Genomic DNA, 21,882 nt, shown 5'->3' with positions numbered 1-21,882 from the left:
GTACAGCTGTTCCTATTCACTATGCTTATGTGCTTAAGAAGCAAGATACCTGTTTCAGATTATCTTTTCAGGACATTTGGACATATCTCAGGTTTGTTGTAACTTTCTTAATGTAAAATGATTTAATTAGCTGTGAAAATTAAAAAACACATTCTTTTTAAGAGGAAGAAGGAATGTGAAGAAGTGAAATAAACTGTTAGGAAAGCATCTGACCTACAAGAGGAATTTCTGTCTATAGGATATCGACAGCTACGAAGCCATTTAAAAAACACTGGTTAATGCTATTTTAAAAGACTGCTTTTTTTTTTTCTCATTGTTTCCTGTCACTTATATTTTTATGAAACTTAGTTACTAATTCAGTCAAAATTACTGAACACATATTATATGACTCTTGCTAGAAAAAAAGATAAAGTTCTTATGCTAAGAAGCTTATTTTGTAAAGCTGGGGAAATGAACATAAATGGAGGATAAAAATAAGAGGTATTACTGTAGCAAGTATAATGTATATGAGGCTTCCAAGGGGAGGTTACATTGAAGTTGAGTGTTTTTAAAATGAATAGAAGTCAGTCTGTCAAAGAAAAAAGAGGAATGATTTCACATTCTGGGAAGATAGGACTATGTGAACAAAGGCAGAAAGGCAGGAAGCATCATGGTGTTTATTCAAATTTAAAATTCAAGGCGTGGAATGGGAGAGAAGGGAAGCTGGAGAAGTATTAATAGGTGGAGATATGATTATAAGAGACCTTGAAGGCCTTGTTAAAAGAGATTTTTAGCTTGATGGTGAACTATTGAAGTATCTTAAGAAGAGTGACATGGTCAAATTTTTGTTTTAAATAGATCACTTTGCCAGCTGTTTGGAGGATGGATTTGAGGGAGACAAGACTGGAGGCAGTAGTCCAGGTGAGAGATGTTGGGAATCTGAACTAAGACATTGGCAGTACAGGTGGAGAGGAGGGCTTGGATTGGAAAATAAAACCACGGATTCAAGGGGTTTTCTTCTTCATATATGATAAAACCAAGTTTAAATTAAAAATGAGTGGAAGAGAGGGAGACATACTAGAAAAGAATTGTTATATGACAGAGGCAGTTGCATAGTGGCAGAGTGCCACTAAAACCCATTTTTAGTGACTAAGAAAATTGCTACTGAAAGAACAGTGTGTTTTTGGTAGGATTATTCTGAACTGTGAGAAGCAGGTGATCTTAAACTAACATGGTGTAAGGATCACCTATTTGTTTAGTGTAACTAAATTTAGGAACCACAAAGCCTTGAAGAAGAAACCAGGTCTTACAAGGCTTCAACCATTACAGGTGATAGAAACTCAATAAATCATGTCCGTTGCCAGCTGTATTTTGAGTCCTAATTAAGTTACAGTATTTTATTAAAAATGTATGAAAAGAAAATAAGGAAAAATTGTTTTTTATTAAAACAATTAACAGTGGAAAGCTGTTATGTTATAGACTGTACATGGTAGTACAAAGGTATTTTGGGATGCCAAGAATATTTTGTATTAAACCAAAATACTTTTCTGTTTAGTAGATAATTTTAGGGTTTTTTTTTCTAAAAGCACTATTTCTATAATTTTCTATATGTAAATGGAGGGCCTGGATTAATACAATCTATACATATTTCTTAAAAATCTCTGTTATCTTTTCTGAAATTTGTTTTATATGGAGATAGTAAGGGGAGAAAGGTACTTTGGGGGGACTTAACTTCATTTATAAAACATACCTATTCCTTCTTAAAACCACCATCATCTAGACAAAATATCTTGTGTGTTTTATAAAATGAACTGGCATTTCTTTTTGAGATTTTTTTTTCTTTCATTTTGAGGAAACTATGTTTCCTATTCATTTACCTCTGATTTTGGTTCATGCATAAGCATCACAGCTAAATGCTCATTTTGTGTTCTTTGCTCTATCTTACTATGTTTTCAACAAGTAGATTTCTCTCCTGCTTAGGAGACATGCCATCTGCTCATTCTTCATGACTCCACAACCACGTGTATGGTTTTGTTCCTTGCTGGAGCCATCAGTATAATGCCAACAGCTAAAATACTGTCTGTGTAGTGAATTCAAATGAATCTCCAGCTGTTGGACTTGGTGTAAACTCCTTTCTCTCTATGTCTTTCAGAAGCCTTGCATCGCCCCTACGGTTGTGATGTTGAACCCCAGGCCCTGAACGAAGCCATCAGGTGGAGCTCCAAGGAGAACCTGCTTGGAGCCACCGAGAGTGACCCTAATCTCTTTGTTGCACTTTATGATTTTGTAGCAAGTGGTGATAACACACTCAGCATCACTAAAGGTGAGCTTCTACGTGACATCCTCTCACTTTTCAGTTTTTATTAGTGGTTAAGAAATAATGGGATCTGTTCTGGATTCTGCCTCTGACTGGAATTAGGTAGGTAATTTGGGCCCAGATACCTCTGATTCATTGGGGATAATGCCACCTTATCTACTTCATAGAGTTTTCATTAAGGCTAAAATGAGACAAAGTACATTAGAAAAAAAACACTGCACAATATATACATAAACTCGACTCCTTCTCAAAATTCTGTTCTATAGATAATATGCCAGCATCTGTCTGCCACAAAGGTAAGGTTTACCGTACACCTCTTTTCAGTGAACTGTGGCTCACTAAGAGTCGGGTTTCCAGACCCCAGTGCTACTCTTAAGTGTCGTTTGTGGGCTGACTTCCTGTGAGAACCATTCGTTACCAGTCTACACTGAGATTAAGAACTTGTACTCAAAATGTAAAACAACTACATTGCTAAGTACACTTATTATTTAGTTCAGCTGACATTTCTTTTTTTTAACAAAGCTGAAGAAAGTGGTCCAGTGATTCCCACTCTGGCACAAGCATCTTACCTTGCTGTGGACCTGCTTTGGGTAGCACTGGCCTAGACAACTTATCTCTCATTTGTGTTTGTGTGTGTTAGTGAAAGGACTAGCAGGAAGGGTTTCTATTGCAGTAACACTCACAACAGAGTAGTAGTACTGTTTTCAGTAGTAAATTCTTAACAAAGAGAACACCAAGAACATAATCATGTAAAAACCATCCATTATTGGTTTTCTGAAGAGGACAGAAAATGTGGAATTTTTATGAGAAAGAAATAGGAGTGTGGGCATTGTCATTGTATACATGAGTTGGATTGATAATCTGCTTATATTTTTCTTGTCTTTTGAATGTATTAAAGCTTCCTACTAGGAAAAAATAAGATTCTGGATAATTTTTAGCTACCTGAAAGTATAAATTAAATGATTCTTTGTCAAACAATACTTCTCTTATTTGTAAGGTTTGAAATGAGATAGTAAATGAGAGTGGATCACCAAATTAAGAAGACAGGTCTCCACTCAAGGAATGTTACCCTGAAGTAAAATATTTTTATACATCAATTCTTAAAATCCAGCCAGATTCATCAAAGGCAGAAATCCTTAAAACTGAGTTTCTGGGGTATATGTATATCCCAGAGTGGGGATGATGGTATGTATACATGCATTTGATGGTATTTGTATGTGTGTGCAACTGTGTTTTATGATGGGAGGAAAATTTTACAGTTTTAGGATACAGGAGTTCAGAAATATTTTATACTCTGTGTGGTAGGTAGTCTCTTTGGGCTACAACACAGTCTTTTACTTTAAGGTGCTTCATTGGGAAAGTTGGTGAAGGTGACTCAGAACACTCTTTCCTAGATACAATTTTCATGTCAGTATTTTCCAAGATTGCTCAGTCACCAGCGATACATTGATAAAGAAAGCCTTTTGATTCATCAGTTACCAGTTATACATCTCAAAAAGTGGGATTTCATTTATCTTATAATCAACAGTGATTTCTTTTAAGGGCTTCCCTGGTGGCTCAGCTGATAAAGATTCTGCCTGCAGTGCAGTAAACCTGGGTTTGATCCCTGAGTTGGGAAGATCCCCTGGAGAAGGGAATGACTGACTACCTGCTCCAGTATTCTGGCCAGGAGAATTCCATGGGCTGTATAGTCCAAAACCTATGAAATGCCAGGTTTTTATCCAGGTTCTTATTTTTAATTTAATATAAAATATTGTCATGCTAAAGCTGTTTTTTTATTTTAAAAGACAAAATATATTTTTAATTAAATAACAATACTTATTTTAGTAATTTCTTTGAAGGCAATATTTTGCCTGAATTAAAAAATCAGGTTTCTCTGGCAATAAGGTCAATGTTTATTCCATTGTTAATCTTCATGGTACTCAAAAGTTCCAGAGTAGAAAATTCTCCTCCCAACTGCCAAAAAAGAGAAAAACAAATAGCCCCAAACCTAGAGTGTTCGACTATATCCTGATTATGATGACCTGTCATTATCAGTTCTTTGTAAGGAAAAATAATGTACTTGGTAAAGAACTTAGTCTTCTCAGTTTCTTAAGAGTATTAGAGAAAAGCTGCTGACTGACAAGTCTTATATAGCTTTTCTGACAGCACTAAGATTTGTTTTCCCTGCAGATATGATTGGGGAGTATTTATCAGCACGCTTGTGCATTTCCACCGCCACTATCTACACACTATCTACCTGTACACACAGGTAGTGTGTGTACAAGTAGATACAGATAGTGTGTAGATAGTACACACACTATCTACCTGTACGTGTGTATATTTTCTGTGTGTGTGTGCGTGCGCACGTGCACATACCCGAGTTTTTTCTCACTGAATGTCTCACAACCCAGGGTCTTAGTGAGATAGTAGGGGCAAATAGAAAGTCATATTGTGGCAAACATTTCTGTAGACCACTGAAAAAAGATGACTGGCAGAATAATAATTTTGAGTTTTTCCCCAGCAGTCTTTGCTTGGTAAGTACTGGGCCATGTGCTTTTGATTGCTGCGGCTTTCTTCTGTTCTCTGACACTGAGAGGTGGATGTGAACTCTACAGGAAGGCTTGCATCTCTCAGATATGGGGGTGTAAGGCCTTATAAGGATTTATATTTTTTTTATGACCTTGCCATGCAGCATGTGGGATCTTAGATCAGGGATCAAATCCATGCCTCCATGTATTGGAATCATGGAGTCTTAACCACGGAACTGCCAAGGAAGTCCCAGGAATCTTTAAATTATCATTTACTGATAATGATATCTCTTACCTTTTCTGTTTTGCCTGGGCTGCAAGTACAGGATAAGGAAGCATGTTTAGGGAGTCTGAAGTTGATACTCACAACTTTATTAAAGAAATCAAGGACATTGAAATTGATAGCAAAGATACTCTGAGTAACTTGAGTCTTAGGCTCCAACTTTAGTCTCAACTTCTCTTTGCCACACACTAGTTTGAGAGGAGCAGATGGGGGATTCATTCGTTATGGGGAACGGGAGGGAAATTATTTTAAAACTTCAGTCCTGGAAAAGATTGTGCTTTCGAGGTCCTGACTGCCGACCCCTACCTCCTCACTTTTCTTTCTGAAATATTGCTGATAGCTCTGTGGTCTGTGCTTTTTTGTTTTTTGTTTTTGATTGATGGTTTTTGTAGCCTTGGCCAACTGAAATTTAGAAGTAATTTTGTGTTTTACATGTCTAATCCCTAATCCTTGATTGCTGTTAGCACTGAACCATATATATGTTCTGTGACCATATATATGTTTTGAGGAAAAAATTCATTTCATTTTTTTTTTTTTTAAGAAGTGAGACCATGTCCTATTCCAGACATTTGAGTGACCTTTTATTCTTTGTGTGCTACCTTAGTTATGTATATGGAGTTTCCTGTAGTATAAAAGCTTTTGAAACCCTATTGATAATGCCAGAAAAACATGTCTAAGTATGCTTCTTTTGTTTAAGCTACAAGCTAAAAATATCAGTCAGGCTATGATGATAGCAAAGTTCATTTTCATTATCTTTAAAAAAACTGTGCTGGTTTAAAAGTTCTTGATTCATTTTTTCAGTGAATTTCAAGCTTGACAGTAGACTGTTTCTGTTTAAGATAAAGTCTTACATCTTTTCTTTCCCTCTGTAATGATCTCCTGGCCAGGTGAAAAGCTCCGAGTCCTTGGTTACAACCAGAATGGAGAGTGGAGCGAAGTTCGCTCTAAGAATGGCCAAGGCTGGGTGCCAAGCAACTACATCACCCCTGTGAACAGCCTGGAAAAACATTCCTGGTATCATGGACCTGTGTCTCGCAGTGCAGCAGAGTACCTACTCAGCAGTCTGATCAATGGCAGCTTCCTGGTGCGAGAGAGTGAGAGCAGCCCCGGGCAGCTGTCAATCTCGCTCAGGTACGAGGGGCGTGTGTATCACTACAGGATCAATACCACCACAGATGGCAAGGTAAGACTGGCCGGCAGCCACCTCTTGGTGTGAATGGGCCTGCTCTTTAGAAGCAATATTCAGAATGATGAAAGAATACAATTTTTATGTCTGACATGAAAGAAACTAATCACTGATGTGAGTTTGAGCTGTTTGGCACATGAGAGAGAGCTTACTCTTTTCAAAACAGTACAGTAATGGAAATTAAAAACAGTATTACATTAAGAGTTTAAAGATGAGCTAGATTTGAAGATGAAAAATGAAGGAAACAGCTGTATAAGTTAACTGGTATCAGTATACAGATATGCACATATACATCCAATACATTGTGTGGAATTTTATAAATTAAACCTTTTATCTATGAAAATTATAATAATCTCTACCAGAAAGTTTAAAGAGTAAAACTTTAGGCTTCTGAGACTGATATTGATCATTAATGTATGTTAATGTAAATAGGTCAATCAGTCATTTAGCACTTTGCAGGTTAGAAAGACCAACTGTTTAAGAATGGCTATGTTAGAATGGAACTGTCTTACTTTATAAATGGTAAAGCGTAGGTTTATATCAGTTCTTCTATTGAACAGTAAATGTATAGTTATGATGTGCAGGCTAAGTTGCTCTGTGGCCTGTGGGATCTTAGTTCTCCGACCAGGGATTGAACCCACATTGCCTGCATTGCAAGGTAGATTCTTAAGTGTTGGACCACCAGGGAAGTCCTTGAATAATAAATTTAGATTGAATTGTTTCTTCCAGTCTTTCTCTCTTTATGATATGCATAGTAGGGGAAAAGCATAGGCTTTAGAGCAAGCAAATCTGGTTTGCTGGGTAACTCCATCATTTATTCACGTTGTGACCTTACTTAAGCCTCAGTTTCCCATCCCATTTTATTGGAAGCATTCAGTGAGATAATTTCCATAAAAGATAATGGCTGGTAAAAGGTAGGAAACAGTAAATTATTAATTTTATTTGCATCACCCAATAAGACATATTTTTTCTTCAGGAAACCAAATAGAATCAGATAAGGGCCACTCAGCAGAATCTACTTATGGTTGTCTTCCCAACAGAAGTGAGTGCATGTGTGTTCAGCAGACATGTACCGGAATATTCATAGCAGTGTTATGTGTAGTAGCCAGAAACTAGAAACACTCAACTGTCTGACAGCAGTAGACTGAATTAGTAAATTGTGGTATGTATGTAAAATGGGATCTCACACAAAGTGAACACAGTACTACTACACACATTACTAGGAAAAACTATGACCCACTGGCTGTCCACTTTTGCAAATAAAATTGTATTGGAATACAGATACACCCATTTGTGTATGTATTGTCTGTGGCTGCTTTCTCAATATTAAGGCAGACTTGAGTAATGACAGAAATGCTATGGCCACAAACCTAAAATATTTACTATCTGGCCCTCTAGAACAGTCATAGATGAATCTCTTACACATAAAGTTGAGTAGAAGGGATTAGTGATTACTGAGGAATGGGATGAGGGGAGTGGGAATGACCTCTCACGGGTCTGGAGTTTCTTTGTAGGGTGATGAAAATGTTCCAAAATTAGATAGTGGTAATAGTTGGACAATCAGTGCATTTATTAAAGATCACTGTATTGCACAATTGAAATTGTGAATTTTGTGGTGAAATGTATGAATTATATCACAGTAAAAAAAAGTTCGGTGAAAGAAAACAGGCACAAAACAATACTTATTGTGTGGTTCCATTTGCATAGGTACAGTTCACAATCTAAGCTAATCTAAGGTGTTAGAAGCCAGCAGAGTGGTTACCTTTGCAGGGGTCAGTAGCTGGGAGGGCAGGAGGGAGGCTGCCGGGTGCTGGTAATACTATAATTCTCTTGGGTGGGAGATGTTTATCATGGGTGAGTTCACTATAGAACTCATCGGTTCTCCATTTATTGTATGCTCTTCTCTATACACTAGAATCTCTTTTTAAAAAAATAAGCAAGCTCCCTTGGAAGATAAGGCTCAGAGACTGCTATCCTACTTTATCCTTCTTGCTTATCACAAATAAACTACTGTTTTGTTTACTTTCTGAAGTAAAATTGTGGCTCTTTTTAAAAAATTGCCTGGACACTCAAAAGTGCCTCTTAATGAAATAAAAATCATAAGATATTTGAATACCCTCTCTCTACCAAAAAATTAAATCAGTGGTTTTCAAATTATGTTCTGTGTAAGATTCTGAGGTGGGAGTTCATAAGCTTTTACAGGAAGCCAGCCTCTTACCTACTTTAATCAGCACTTCTCTTCCTTTATCTTCTATATTTGGGTTCCTTCGTTGTTTAGCTTAAAAATATTTGAAGACCAGTGATCTTGATGATCCAGAGAGATAGAAGCTTTTCCCCTCAAGACTCAAGCTACTTTAGGAATCATAAGAAGAGTAGTTTAAATGAGATTAAACTGAAGTTCTCTGTCCCCCCACCCCAACATCATGGTTAAATTCTTCCGTAATTCTTCCATTTATCTCAGTAAGATAATGCCTTATTTTCATCTTTTTTTAAATCAGTATTTTAAAAATTGAAGTATAGTTGGTTTACAGTGTTGTGTTAATGTGTGCTATACAGCACAGTGATTGAGTTATACGTATATCTGCGTTTTTTTTATATTATTTTCTATTGTGATTTATCATGGAATATTGAATATAGTAGGACCTTGTTGATTATCCACTCTGTATATGATAGTTTGCACCTGCTGTCCCCAGCACCCATTCTGTCCCTTCCCCGACCCCCTCCCTCTTGGCAGCCACCAGTCTGTTCACTCTGTTTGTGATTTTTTTGTTTCATAAATAAGTTTATTTGTGTTGTATTCTAGGTTCCACATATAACTGATATCATATGGTGTTTGTCTTTCTCTTTCTGACTGACTTCACTTAGTATGATCATCTCTAGTTGCATTCATGTCGCTGTGAGTGGCATTATTTTGTTCTTTTTTATGGCTGAGTAATATTCCGTTGCCACACAGACACACAGACACAGACACACACACACACACACACACACCCCCCACACCCACACCCACACCCACATCTTCTCTATCCACTCATCTGTCGATGGACATTTAGGTTGTCTCCATGTTTTGGCTATTGTGACTAGTGCTGCTTATTTTCATATCTTGAGAGCAGTGAGGTAATGACCCCTTTTCAGCTGGTTTATTTTTCTCTGCTCTTCTCACCAGGTATACGTAACTGCTGAGAGCCGCTTCAGCACCTTGGCCGAGCTTGTTCACCATCACTCCACGGTGGCTGATGGGCTGGTGACAACCCTACACTATCCAGCACCCAAGTGTAATAAGCCTACAGTCTACGGTGTGTCCCCCATCCACGACAAGTGGGAAATGGAACGAACAGATATTACCATGAAGCACAAACTTGGGGGTGGTCAGTATGGAGAGGTTTACGTTGGCGTCTGGAAGAAATACAGCCTTACAGTTGCTGTGAAAACATTGAAGGTGGGTTGCTGAGATTACAGTTTTCAGGCATCTTTTTCTTTTGTGCTGAATCACTTGGAAATACCAGTGTGCCCTTCTTTAACTTTGGAACACTTTCCACCCACTGGTGCCAAGCACATCAGCAAACCCTGGTGCCACTGCTGACAATGCAGGGGCAGATTACTCACTACAACGCAGTGAAACCCACATATGGGGAAGGTTTGTCTCTGGAGGCTGTTGATACAGATCTTGGTGGGAGGTTAGAAGCAAATTATAACTTGTAAAAGCAAAGCAAGCTGTTTTCCTTCCTCAGAACAACCCCTGCTGGGCAGAATTCTCCATGCATTGTTGGAGAATCACTCTCTTGTTCTGTCCTTTGTCTCCCTGTTGCTTGCTTCTCCCATCTCCCTGAGATTAGATCACCTTATTCTTCATATTCACAGAAATCTTCTTCCTGATGCCAGTCTGTCTCTCTCCATTGAGCATCCTGGTAGCGAATTACATGTTTTGTCACTCATCCCATTCTCTGAAGATTTTCTCATGTGCCTCAGTAACTCTGAAGGACTCCTAAGGACTGCTCTTTACCTCTGAGTAGGAGTCAGTTCTTTTACCAAGAATTTACTAAGTGCTTGTTCTGAGTGTGAACCAGTATGCACAGCCTTGCAGACATATCTTGCTCCTTAAGGAATTTGTCAGGAAGGCAAATATGTAAACAGCTAATTGTTCTGGCTCCTCGTTCAGAGGCTTAAGGTATCTAGAAAGAGACTTTCAGAGAATTGAATGGTCTGTCCAGGTCTTTTGTGTTTCAGTTGTGCTAGGACGTGATTGCTGAATTATACTTACCCTACTAAATTTTACTTCAGTTTCAAATACTGAATAAATTAAAAGAGACATTTTTCTTTCTTAATTGGACTTATACAGAGCATACTAGGCAGCGATAAAATCTCTTGAAGTAAGTGCTAAAATATCCAAAAGATACCCCTTTTTAAAACTGAGGTTTTAGGAGTGTGAGTTGACTCATATGATTAAGATGGGGGCTTGTCCCTCTCCTTTTTTTCTTTCTTATCTTCCCCCCCTTTCCAGGAAGATACTATGGAGGTGGAGGAATTTCTCAAGGAAGCTGCAGTGATGAAGGAAATCAAGCATCCTAACCTGGTACAGCTATTAGGTGAGGGAGCTTGTCTGAACCATGGGTTTCCTCAAAGATGCTTGTCCCCCAACCCCTGTTGTCCCCAGTCCTCCTTTTGTATCACCATGGCGGAAGCTCTCAGTATAAATCTATTTCAATAAATGGTTGTTATTAATCAGAAGTCTCTGTGTTTTAAAATTACCCAAGAAACAGTGACCTCATTGATTGCAATGTATGAAACTGCCCAGCTTGTGCTGATTGCCCCAGATCCAAAGTCAGAGTCATTCGAAATGATACTAAGCCACAAACTATCCCAAAATATTTTTTACAAAATAGAGAGACATTAAGCAAAGGACTGTTGAACAGAAACAGATTAAAAATTGTGACCACCCAAGTGCTTTGCAGGGATCGATAGGCTTCTCACCTATTCAGGTCACAGAGAAATCTTTGACTGAAACAATTGCCCTTTTAAAAATAAGGCCAGTTTCTTTGGGTGTTCATTGAGCCAAACTATCCCAAAGGAAATCGCTTCTTTTGTATTTTTACTGGGAATCTGCTGTGTAGTAATGAAATCCTTGCAGTCTGGGCTCATATAGTCTTTACCGTGTGCACAGTTGCTGTTACTTTTAGATAAACATTGTCAGCAGGAGGCAGTTGAGGATGTAAAATCATGGGCTCATACAGAACTCTATAGAGGTATTGGTGGTCCTGACCCCTTAAGGAATTAATACAAGTGACTCTACCTTTGTTCAAACAGGCACATTCTCAAAATGCATGTGAATTTCCAGAGCATGGTATCATTGGAAGTAGAAACTCACTATCATCCAGCTTCTTAACGTTGCTATGTTCTTTTCAGAGAACGAAAGGGCAGGAAAGGAAAAGATTACTGCTGGACTAGATTTTTAAAAATTGTCAGTTATTCTTGCCAAAGTGGTTGGCATGTTTAACTACGTACTAACAAAACAAGCTGTCTTTGAACCATCAGGTGTGTGTACCTTGGAGCCACCATTTTACATTGTGACTGAATACATGCCTTATGGGAACTTGCTTGATTATCTCCGAGAATGCAACCGAGAAGAGGTGACTGCAGTTGTACTGCTTTACATGGCCACTCAGATCTCGTCTGCAATGGAGTATTTAGAGAAGAAGAATTTCATCCACAGGTGTGTAAAACCCGATTATCACTTGTGACTAACCAGGAAACTGACATGCATATCAGATAACTCAGGAAAGTAGTTTTCTCTTTCACAAGGACCATTGTAATGTCATTTCCAACTTAGAAACCTACTGTGTCCTCTGATGAAAGTACTAATGCAGGGCCTTTGCTGTTCTCAGAACAGAAGGCTCTTTATTTTGCCCAGGACTAAGTCCAAGATCATTTTGCTCCATCTAGTGGCTTGATTTTAAAAATAGTTTTCTGCCTTAGTAAAGAAACTGAAACCTCTGTTACCCACCTCTGAAACCTATCCCAGTGTACTTATAAATGGGAACTGGTTTTCTGAAGCCTGCTTTATTGTGGCATCATGTAACTGCCTCTTGGTGAGTATTCTGCAAGAGATATATAATTAGTGGCTTTCTACCATGTTACAATTTTCATGAAATACTACCATACCTGTCAGCACTTACTTATCAAACTCTGCTTGCAGCACAAAGAACTGATACTAGAGCATTCATGACCATTTTCCAGAACCATCTGAATAGAATCACAGCGGGGTTTCTTTCCCACAGGGATCTTGCAGCTCGTAACTGCCTGGTGGGAGAAAACCATGTGGTGAAAGTGGCTGATTTTGGCTTAAGTAGACTGATGACCGGAGACACCTATACTGCTCATGCTGGAGCCAAATTTCCTATTAAATGGACAGCACCAGAGAGTCTTGCCTACAATACTTTCTCAATTAAATCTGACGTCTGGGGTAAGGTTGGACAGGACATTTTTCTGTGTCTCGTCATTTTCTTTATACTTTAAATGCTTAATTCTTTAGAGCTGCTTTTTTTGTATATGATCAGTATCCTCTGCTGTTACACCCATCCTTCTTCAGTTATTCAGCAAGCATTTATTATTAATAAATACTATCTGCTGGGCATTTGCAGGGTACTTACTGTAGAAAGAAACTGTAAAGAATAAAGTTAAAAAAAAAAAAAGTTCCTACCTTGGGAGCACTCACAGTCTAGATACTATATTGCACTGAAGTTCTAACAATCCTCTCTATAAAGCTCCCTGTTTTCCACGTTAGACTTTATTGCTTGTGTCTAGAGCACTGTGACACAGTATTTCTGAAGGTGAGAACCTGGTGATTTACTGTTGGTGGGGGCTAGTTCTGGGTGCTGGGGATGATACATTCCCAAAATGATAGTGTCTTATGATTTGGGACTCCATTTCAGGATATTGAATTAATTCTTGGCCTTTATTATTTTCTTTTTTTCTTTTGCTGTTTTAAAATGTATCTTTTCAAGGAAGGCATGGTGAAGTTTTATCTAGAATTTGTCTTTGTAACTGATCTTGTTTCTACCGCCCTGAAAAAGAATATTATTTAGTAGTGACTTGGGGGACAGAACGAGTCAGGATGTTTGGATTTTGGGCAGTAGAAATAGTCGAGAATTCTAGATCATGTTTTACCAGCAATCTCAAACTCAAGAGTAACCTGTGACAGAATCAAGCAAATTCTTTCATCACATGTGAATTTTATTTGATTTCAAATGTGTCCATTTTTATATTCTTCCTTTAGTATTAGTGACTTAAAAATTGTGCAACTCATTAAATAGATTGTAAGTTGCTTTAAGAATAGTTTTGATTATACCCCAAACTTCTTATATGGCTCTGGTTTATTCTCCCTCGTTGTAAAGGAAATCCAAATAAAAATTGGGAAACTTATTTATGTATTTATTCTGGTCACATCTTATGTGGCCCTTAGTTCCCTGACTAGGGATTGAACCTGTGAAATGCTTTCACCTGCTGTGAAAGCATGGAGTCTTAACTACTGGACCTCCAGGGAAGTCCCCAAAATTGGGAAATTTAAAGAAAACTGTCTTTAGATTATACCTAAACTTTTCCTGTGGAAAATATTTTGAAGAACAAGTCATGTTTTAAGAATTATAAGAGTATACTAATATTGTAGCATTGTGAAAATTTGAAAGAGAAGTTACCTAATGGTATAAAATAAATAATAAATCAGAAGAAACATAAAAGCTCTTTTTTTACAATCCCTTCTGCAGCTTTTGGGGTGCTCTTATGGGAAATTGCTACATATGGAATGTCACCATATCCAGGTATTGACCTGTCTCAGGTCTATGATCTACTGGAAAAAGGATACCGAATGGAGCAGCCTGAAGGATGTCCCCCTAAGGTGTATGAACTTATGAGAGCATGTGAGTATTCTTGCAGATTTTAATTTTGAAGTAGTTTAAATGAGCAATTCTGGATGATTAATAACAAAATTGAAAACATTTTTCCTATCAATGTTGTAAGATTGTATTCAACCTTGTGACCTAGAATTGGTCACTGATCAACCAATTGGGCTACTGTATGCTCTACTACTGAGTCACACTGGAATCCTAAGAATCATTGTCCATGGCCAAGTACTCACTCAGTTTCCCAAAAGATTTGCCTGTATAATAAGGTAATAAAAAATGGATTTGGAGATTAGGTTGGGGAGGGTTGCTCTCAGCTACGCAAAATGAGTGTTGAAGACTGGAGAATGCATGAAAGTGACTTCTGTGATGTGTAAACAAGAGCATCTGACTTCTTAAAGATGAAAAAGTAGGGAGGTGAGTGGTGAATTAAACCACCATGTATTTGAGTCTCATTATTTTCTCATTGAGCATTGACTGCCTACTGCTGTCATCAAATGTGAATTCCAAACTCCCCTTTTCTGATACACTGTTATGTTTTGGAATGTGTACAACTAATTGTGAGTGAGTGAGTGAGTTTGAAGAGAGGTTTTACTACTTTTCATTTTTCCAATGGAAGAAAACTTTTCTAAACCATCTCCCCACCCCCTCTGCATCCCTCTAGTGGAGGGAACAGGAGCTGAGACTGCATAGAAGGACTGGCCCTAGGAAGTGGGTTCATCGCACCTCAGGCTGGGACTAAGAAATAGCTGCCTCACTGTCACTGCAGACTTGCTGTAACTGTGCTTTAGCTAGCACATGTCCCAGAGCATGGAGCTCACCCTCAGGTGGGCCCTGAATATTTAGTTTCTGCCAAGAAGCTTTTACTACTCTTCTCTTTTGGTTACATAGGCTGGAAGTGGAGCCCTGCCGACAGGCCCTCTTTTGCAGAAACACATCAAGCTTTTGAAACCATGTTCCACGACTCTAGCATTTCTGAAGGTGAGAACCTGGTGATTTACTGTTGGTGGGGGCTAGTTCTGGGTGCTGGGGATGATACATTCCAAAAATGATAGTGTCTTATGATTTGGGACTCTATTTCAGGATATTGAATTAATTCTTGGCCTTTATTATTGTTTTCTTTTTTCTTTTTTTTCTTTTGCTGTTTTAAAATGTATCTTTGTCTCTCTAGCTCATATTTTTAATATTGAAATATTTAAAGAGTATGAACAAAGATTTAGCTGTAAGGGTGTTACATCAGAGTGTAGTTTATAATACTGAAAAATTAAGAACATTTAAGTATCCAGTATGTTAATTATTACATCCCTATAATTGAGTAGTTAAAATGATATTCTTAAATATATTGACACAGAAAGGAGTTTAGAAAAAGAATGTTAAATAAGCTAAGCTATGAACACTGAGAATCTGTTTCTTATGTAAAAAACAAGTATATGGACACATACAGGAAGTTTCCTACTTTTGTGTATAATGTCTCTTTAAATTTCCATGCAAAAGTCAAACAGTAAACGTACTTGTTGGTACTTCCCTGCTGGTCCAGTGGCTAAGACTGTGAGCTTCCGATGCAGGGGACCCGGGTTGGATCCCTGGTCAGGAAACCAGATCTGTCATGCCCCACCTAGGAATTTGCACACTGTAACAAAAGATCCCCCATGTCTCACTGAAGATCAGAGATCCTGCATGCTGTACCTAAGACCTGGCGAGGCTAAGTAAAAATAAATACTGAACAGATTAAATGCCCAGTCAGAGAATAAATAAACTTCTTAGGAAGAGAGAGACTGGACTTCCCAGGTGGTCAAGTGGTTGAGAATCTGCCTGCCAATGCATAGGACATGAGTTCGATCCCTAGTCTGGGAAGGTTCCACATGTTGCGGGGCAGCTGAGCCTACGCGCCATAACTACTAAAGTCTGTGTGCTCTAGAGCCCATACTCTGCAATAAGAGAAGCCACCACAGTGAGCCACCACACTGCAACCAGAGAGTAGCCACCACTCACCGCAATTGGAGAATGCCTGAGAGCAGCAGCAAAGACCCAGCGCAGCCAAAACTAAATAAATACTTGAATAAATAAAATTAAAAGGATAGGCTATTCCTTGAGAGCTAAAAACACAATTCTGTCTAATTGCCTATTAGACATTTTTGTGTAGTTCCAGAGTTGTATACATATTTTTTCAAATTTTTCTTTTTCTTCATAATTGAACAGAGCTCTCACTACTTAAACTCACGTTAAAAAATGTTTGAAGAAGAAATTAGGCAAGTTGATTTTTTTCTGCTTCCTTTAGTGATTTATCGTGTTTTGCTAAGAAGAAAGGAAAAAGTACACCACCAGAGTTTAATGACAAGTATTTCCATCCTCGTCCTTCTATATATGGAACTTCTACAGGTTAGGGAGGGCACAGCTCACCCTCTGGGCCAAATTAAGCAGCTCCCTATCAGAGCACTTTTCTCTGTACCCTTTAGTTCATGTGGAGTCAAATCCTGAATATCATTGGAATCTCATTGGCATGGCTTGAATTATGTGCTATGTACCCACGCTTGTGGGGGATCAATTTTGGAAAATAATTACCAAAAATGTTGTAAATTACAAAATTCCAAAGTTTGACTGATCCATACTTCATTTTTGTTCAAGAATGGATAGCAAAGTGAGTCTTTGCCTTATTAAAAGCCACGAATCCCATGGCCATTTTTAATCAGCTGAGGCTTACTAATAGGGTGAACACATTTTCAGGAGCCTCATTTGCTTCATTGGCATGAAATGTATGTAGCCTCCTTTTTTTTTGCAAGGCACAACCTGAAAATAAAATATCTGCAAATAGCTGTTTGCTTTGTTCAACCTCTGAATAAGCATTTAGTAAATAAGAATATCCAGTTGACCAGTGTGCATGTGAAATCACCCATTATCAGAGAAGTACAAAATAAAACAATGAATGGCCAGTACACACCTACCTCAGAAACGCTAAAATTAAAATCAGACAAACAAACATCAAACTCTGGCAAGCATGCGTAGTAACCAGAACTTTCCTATAAGTTAGTGGGGATGGAGATTGGGACAGCCAGTTTGGGAAGGCAGTTTGGCCCTGTGACCCGCCGGTCCTGCTCCTGTATCTAGCAGACGTGCATACCATTGTTGCAGTCAAAGACACATCGTAGGATGTTTCTAGCAGTATATTCATAATAGCCCCAAACTGGAAACAACAAGTATTCATCAAGAGGAGAATGAATGAATTTTGGTGTATTCACATATTTGAACAATACACAGCAACAAGAAAACCCCCTGCCACATTCAGTAACATGGATGAATCTACAGCTAGAATGCTGAGCAAAAGTAAGCCCACACTCAAAGGGTACATACTTTGTGACTCCACTTACACGTTTTAGTACTCCGTTCTTCAGGTCCTCTCAGTTGTCTGCCTTTTCTGAAAAGAGAAAACTCCCTTTTTTCTCTTTTGTCATGAAATTGTTCTTTTTCTCATTGCCCTGTCCTCCACACAGAGGTTGCTGAGGAGCTTGGGAGGGCCGCCGCCGCCTCGTCTGTGGTTCCATATCTGCCTCGACTGCCTCTGCTTCCTTCCAAGACCCGGACGCTGAAGAAGCAGGGGGAGAACAAGGAGAACATCGAGGGGGCACAAGATGCCACAGAAGATTCTGCTTCCAGTTCAGCACCAGGTACGAGTCCCTAGGAAGGTAGAGGCAGACTGCCTCGTTTAAAGAGCCATGGGCTATGAAGCTTTTATTTCCACTTTCCTGCCCGTCTTCCTCAAGGCAAAGGGTGGTGGGCATCTGTTTTATTTACCACTCTAGTCCACGGCTCTGCATTGCCAGTGTTAGTAGTCGTGATCTGTCCATTCGGCACACAACTCTGCCTCCCACTCCATTTCCTAAACTCTTGATTCTCAAATAGTTGCACTCCTTATGGTTCTGGCAAAAATTTCTTTCTGAGTCTGATAGGTGAAGCCAGGTTGTGCTGTAGTTGCTAGAGAAAAGATGGATGTTGAGGTAAAAACCAGCAGGTTTATTTCTTTGTATTTATATCTCACATCACATTTGGAACAGCAGTGTGACATGATAGTGTATTTATTAGTTTCCTCCGAGTGTCCTGCTAACACTTGACTCTTAATAGATGCCAACAACACTCTTCACTGTCTTCACTCAGGCGAGTCACTTACTTTTCACAATACTGATTGGCTGTTATTATTTTTTTTAAATCAGGGTTCATTAGAAGTGCACAGGCCCCCAGTGGGTCCCCAGCACTGCCTCGAAAGCAGAGAGACAAGTCACCCAGCAGCCTCTTGGAAGATGCCAAAGAGACATGCTTCACCAGAGATAGGAAGGGAGGCTTCTTCAGCTCCTTTATGAAAAAGAGAAACGCTCCCACACCCCCCAAACGCAGCAGCTCCTTCCGAGAAATGGAGAACCAGCCCCACAAGAAATACGAACTGACGGGTAACTTCTCATCTGTTGCTTCTCTGCAGCATGCTGAAGGGTTCTCTCTCACTCCTGCCCAGCAAGAAGCGAGTCTGGTGCCACCCAAGTGCTATGGGGGTAGCTTTGCACAGAGGAACCTCTGTAATGACGACGGTGGCGGGGGTGGGGGCAGCGGTGCTGCTGGGGGCGGGTGGTCTGGCATCACAGGCTTCTTTACACCACGCTTAATCAAAAAGACGCTGGGCTTACGAGCAGGTAAACCCACAGCCAGTGATGACACATCCAAGCCTTTTCCAAGGTCAAACTCTACATCTTCCGTGTCCTCAGGGCTTCCAGAGCAGGATAGGATGGCAATGACCCTTCCCAGGAACTGCCAGAGGTCCAAACTCCAGCTGGAAAGGACAGTGTCCACCTCTTCTCAGCCAGAAGAGAATGTGGACAGGGCCAATGACACGCTTCCAAAAAAATCAGAGGAAGGTGCCGCTCCGACCAGGGAGAGACCAAAAGCCAAACTTCTGCCCAGAGGAGGCACCGCTCTTCCTCTCAGAACCCCCTCTGGGGATCCAGCCACTACAGAGAAGGATTCTCCAGGGTTGGGGGTGGCTGGAGTGGCAGCTGCCCCCAAGAGCAAGGAGAGGAATGGTGGGGCACGACTTGGCATGGCTGGAGTCCCAGAGGATGGCGAGCAGACCGGCTGGGCTTCTCCAGCCAAGACTGCCGCGGTCCTCCCAACCACTCATAACCACAAAGTGCCCGTCCTTATCTCACCCACTCTGAAGCACACTCCAGCTGACGTGCAGCTCATTGGCACAGACTCTCAGGGGAATAAATTCAAGCTCTTATCAGAGCATCAGGTCACTTCCTCTGGAGACAAGGACCGACCCCGCCGGGTAAAACCAAAGTGTGCCCCGCCCCCACCACCAGTGATGAGACTACTGCAGCATCCGTCCGTGTGCTCAGACTCCACGGAAGAGCCAGCCGCCCCGACTGCAGTCCAGCCCAAGTCAGAAACACAGGAGGGAGGGAAAAAGGCGGCTCCAGGGGCGGTGCCCACCAGTGGGAAAGCTGGGAGGCCTGTGATGCCTCCACCTCAAGTGCCTCTGCCCACATCTTCCGGCTCGCCAGCCAAAATGGCCAATGGCACAGCAGGTACTAAAGTGGCTCTGAGAAAAACCAAACAGGCGGCCGAGAAAATCTCAGCCAACAAAATCAGCAAGGAGGCCCTGCTGGAATGTGCCGACCTACTGTCCAGTGCCATCACGGAACCTGTGCCCAACAGCCAGCTGGTGGACACTGGCCACCAGCTGCTCGACTACTGCTCAGGCTACGTGGACTGCATCCCTCAAACTCGCAACAAATTTGCCTTCCGAGAGGCTGTGAGCAAACTGGAACTCAGCCTGCAGGAGCTGCAGGTGTCTTCTGCAGCCGCTGGCGTGCCCGGGGCAAACCCTGTCCTTAACAACTTACTGTCATGTGTACAGGAAATCAGTGATGTGGTGCAGAGGTAGCCACTGGAAGCCAAGTGGGAACATGCACACATTTCTGAGGGGAGAGGGAAAGGGACTTGTTTTACTTGTGTTCTCGTTTCAGAAAATGGAAGACTGATACTTGAGTGTGTTTCTGTGAAGTACCTCAGATCTCTGAGTTCTCACGTTTACAGGTTCATCTCAAAAATAACAAAAAGCAAAATCCATAGGAGAGAGGGAAAATAGATGGGGGGCAGGGCAGTCGTGGGCCAAATCAGAAGCTGCACTGAAGCATCAGGGACATGCCTGTCGAGCTACGAAGGACCGAGCCCAGCCCGTCCTTACCTGGAGTGATGTGAGCTGGCCAAACAGGGCTGTCCAGCGAGGCTGCAGGGCCTGTGCCCAGACAGCGGGGTGGCTGTGGCTCTCACTTTGCACCACACAGAAGGGATTGACTAGGGGCCCCAGTAGGTACTAGTGGTACTGATCTCAGTGAGTGGGTGGGGACATGCCAAGAGGTTTTGTTCAAGGCTGTTGGAAGCCTTGAACCCCCAAGGTCACGGCTGCAGTAAGAGCTGCAGATCAGATGGCTGGATGCAAAACTGGGAAACATGGCCCTATCTGTACACGCCTGTCTGTTGGTGTGTTAGTTGGTGCCAGAGGTAAAGAACGCTAGGATGTGTGTTCAGGGAGATTGAAACCTCCTCCTACATTGTATACTGCCTAGCAGAAGCCACTTCTCCCAGGCTAGTGTATGATTTCATAATGGATGAGGATGGGCTTTGTGCTCATTGGTGCCTATCTGTGATCCATAGGCATAGAGGGTCTCTGGGGGTTTCTTCTGCCCCTTGCTGGGCAGGCTGTCTTCCTCGGTCCTGGCAGCATTCAGGGCATTAACCAGCATTGAACACTATTGAAAATAATGGTCCTGGACAGGACTCTCAGGAGAGTCCCTGCATACTGACATACTGGCCAAGGACTTGAGCAGCTATGTATGTTTCTTTATCAACTAAAGTGCCAGGGAAAAGGGTGTCTTCTTGAAACCCAGCATTCAGCCGAGGAGCCTGTGACTGAGGGGAAAAGCTGGCTTGGTCCTAATGACTCTTTCTCTGTACCTTTCCTCTCCCTCATCACCTTAGACCCAATCCAGGTAGGGAGTCGGGAGAAGCATTCTCTCACTCTGTGTGGATTTCAAATGAATCACCCTAAGTTATTGTCACATGCTTTTCTTCTTTCACTGACTCCCCCTGCCAGTTGTTGTGCTTGTTTGTAAAGATCATACTGGAAATACTCTTTGATATTTATTTTTTCATTTCACCTCTATTTAAAAATGCATAATTGAAGGAGCAGGTCATTTTCAGGGGACGCCGATAAGATCCTGGAAACCTAATGGTTCCTTTTCCTTCCCTATTCAGTTATTGTTACAGAAGTTAATTAGGATCACTTCTGAATTTAGAACCAAATCTAATTGATTAGATGTTATTAATACTCTTGATACCAGGTCTAAGTCCAGTGACCACTTCATTCTCTTTTTAAAACTTTCTGCCCCCTCCATTCCTGCCTCCAAAGAGAATGCAGTATTTTTTAAAAACTCATTTTTTTTCTCCCAAAGGAATATAAACTTAGGAAGATAGGAATTCAACACTGATGGACAGTGAGTTTTCTTCCTGGCTTTGTCATTGATCCACTGTCAGCCCCGTCGCCCCTTCTCTTAATCTATTAAATGGAGGTAATGATACATGTTCTCAAGGGTGTTTTGCAAATAAGTGTATAGTTATCCCTTTGAGAGCCTCTCTGGAAAGCTCTTGAGTGCAGTATTGTTATG

At 40.6% G+C, this 21,882-nt stretch overlaps 1 protein-coding gene across 6 annotated transcripts in view; it reads left to right on the top strand.

Annotated features, from left to right (window-relative positions):
* The window catches only part of ABL2 (ABL proto-oncogene 2, non-receptor tyrosine kinase), a 95,598-nt gene extending 75,480 nt beyond the window's left edge, over positions 1–20,118 (top strand). For 2 of the 6 annotated variants that reach the window (XM_027565449.1, XM_027565452.1), the window contains exons 2-13: positions 838–900; positions 2,132–2,302; positions 5,977–6,272; positions 9,442–9,714; positions 10,777–10,861; positions 11,808–11,985; positions 12,551–12,735; positions 14,036–14,188; positions 15,062–15,151; positions 17,659–17,832; positions 18,376–18,609; positions 18,919–20,118. In XM_027565449.1, the coding sequence (XP_027421250.1) occupies positions 838–900; positions 2,132–2,302; positions 5,977–6,272; positions 9,442–9,714; positions 10,777–10,861; positions 11,808–11,985; positions 12,551–12,735; positions 14,036–14,188; positions 15,062–15,151; positions 17,659–17,832; positions 18,376–18,609; positions 18,919–20,099 (3,083 nt within the window). In that variant the 3' untranslated portion in view covers positions 20,100–20,118. Of the gene's footprint in view, positions 1–837; positions 901–2,131; positions 2,303–5,976; positions 6,273–9,441; positions 9,715–10,776; positions 10,862–11,807; positions 11,986–12,550; positions 12,736–14,035; positions 14,189–15,061; positions 15,152–17,658; positions 17,833–18,375 lie in introns of all 6 variants that reach the window. The other 4 variants (XM_027565447.1, XM_027565451.1, XM_027565450.1 and 1 more) reach the window with 3 other exon arrangements.
* Positions 20,119–21,882: the final 1,764 nt, after the last annotated feature.

The sequence above is a fragment of the Bos indicus x Bos taurus genome, chromosome 16 (genome assembly GCF_003369695.1).
Source record: "Bos indicus x Bos taurus breed Angus x Brahman F1 hybrid chromosome 16, Bos_hybrid_MaternalHap_v2.0, whole genome shotgun sequence".
Lineage (NCBI taxonomy): Eukaryota > Metazoa > Chordata > Mammalia > Artiodactyla > Bovidae > Bos > Bos indicus x Bos taurus.
This window is presented reverse-complemented; position numbering and strand designations above follow the sequence as displayed.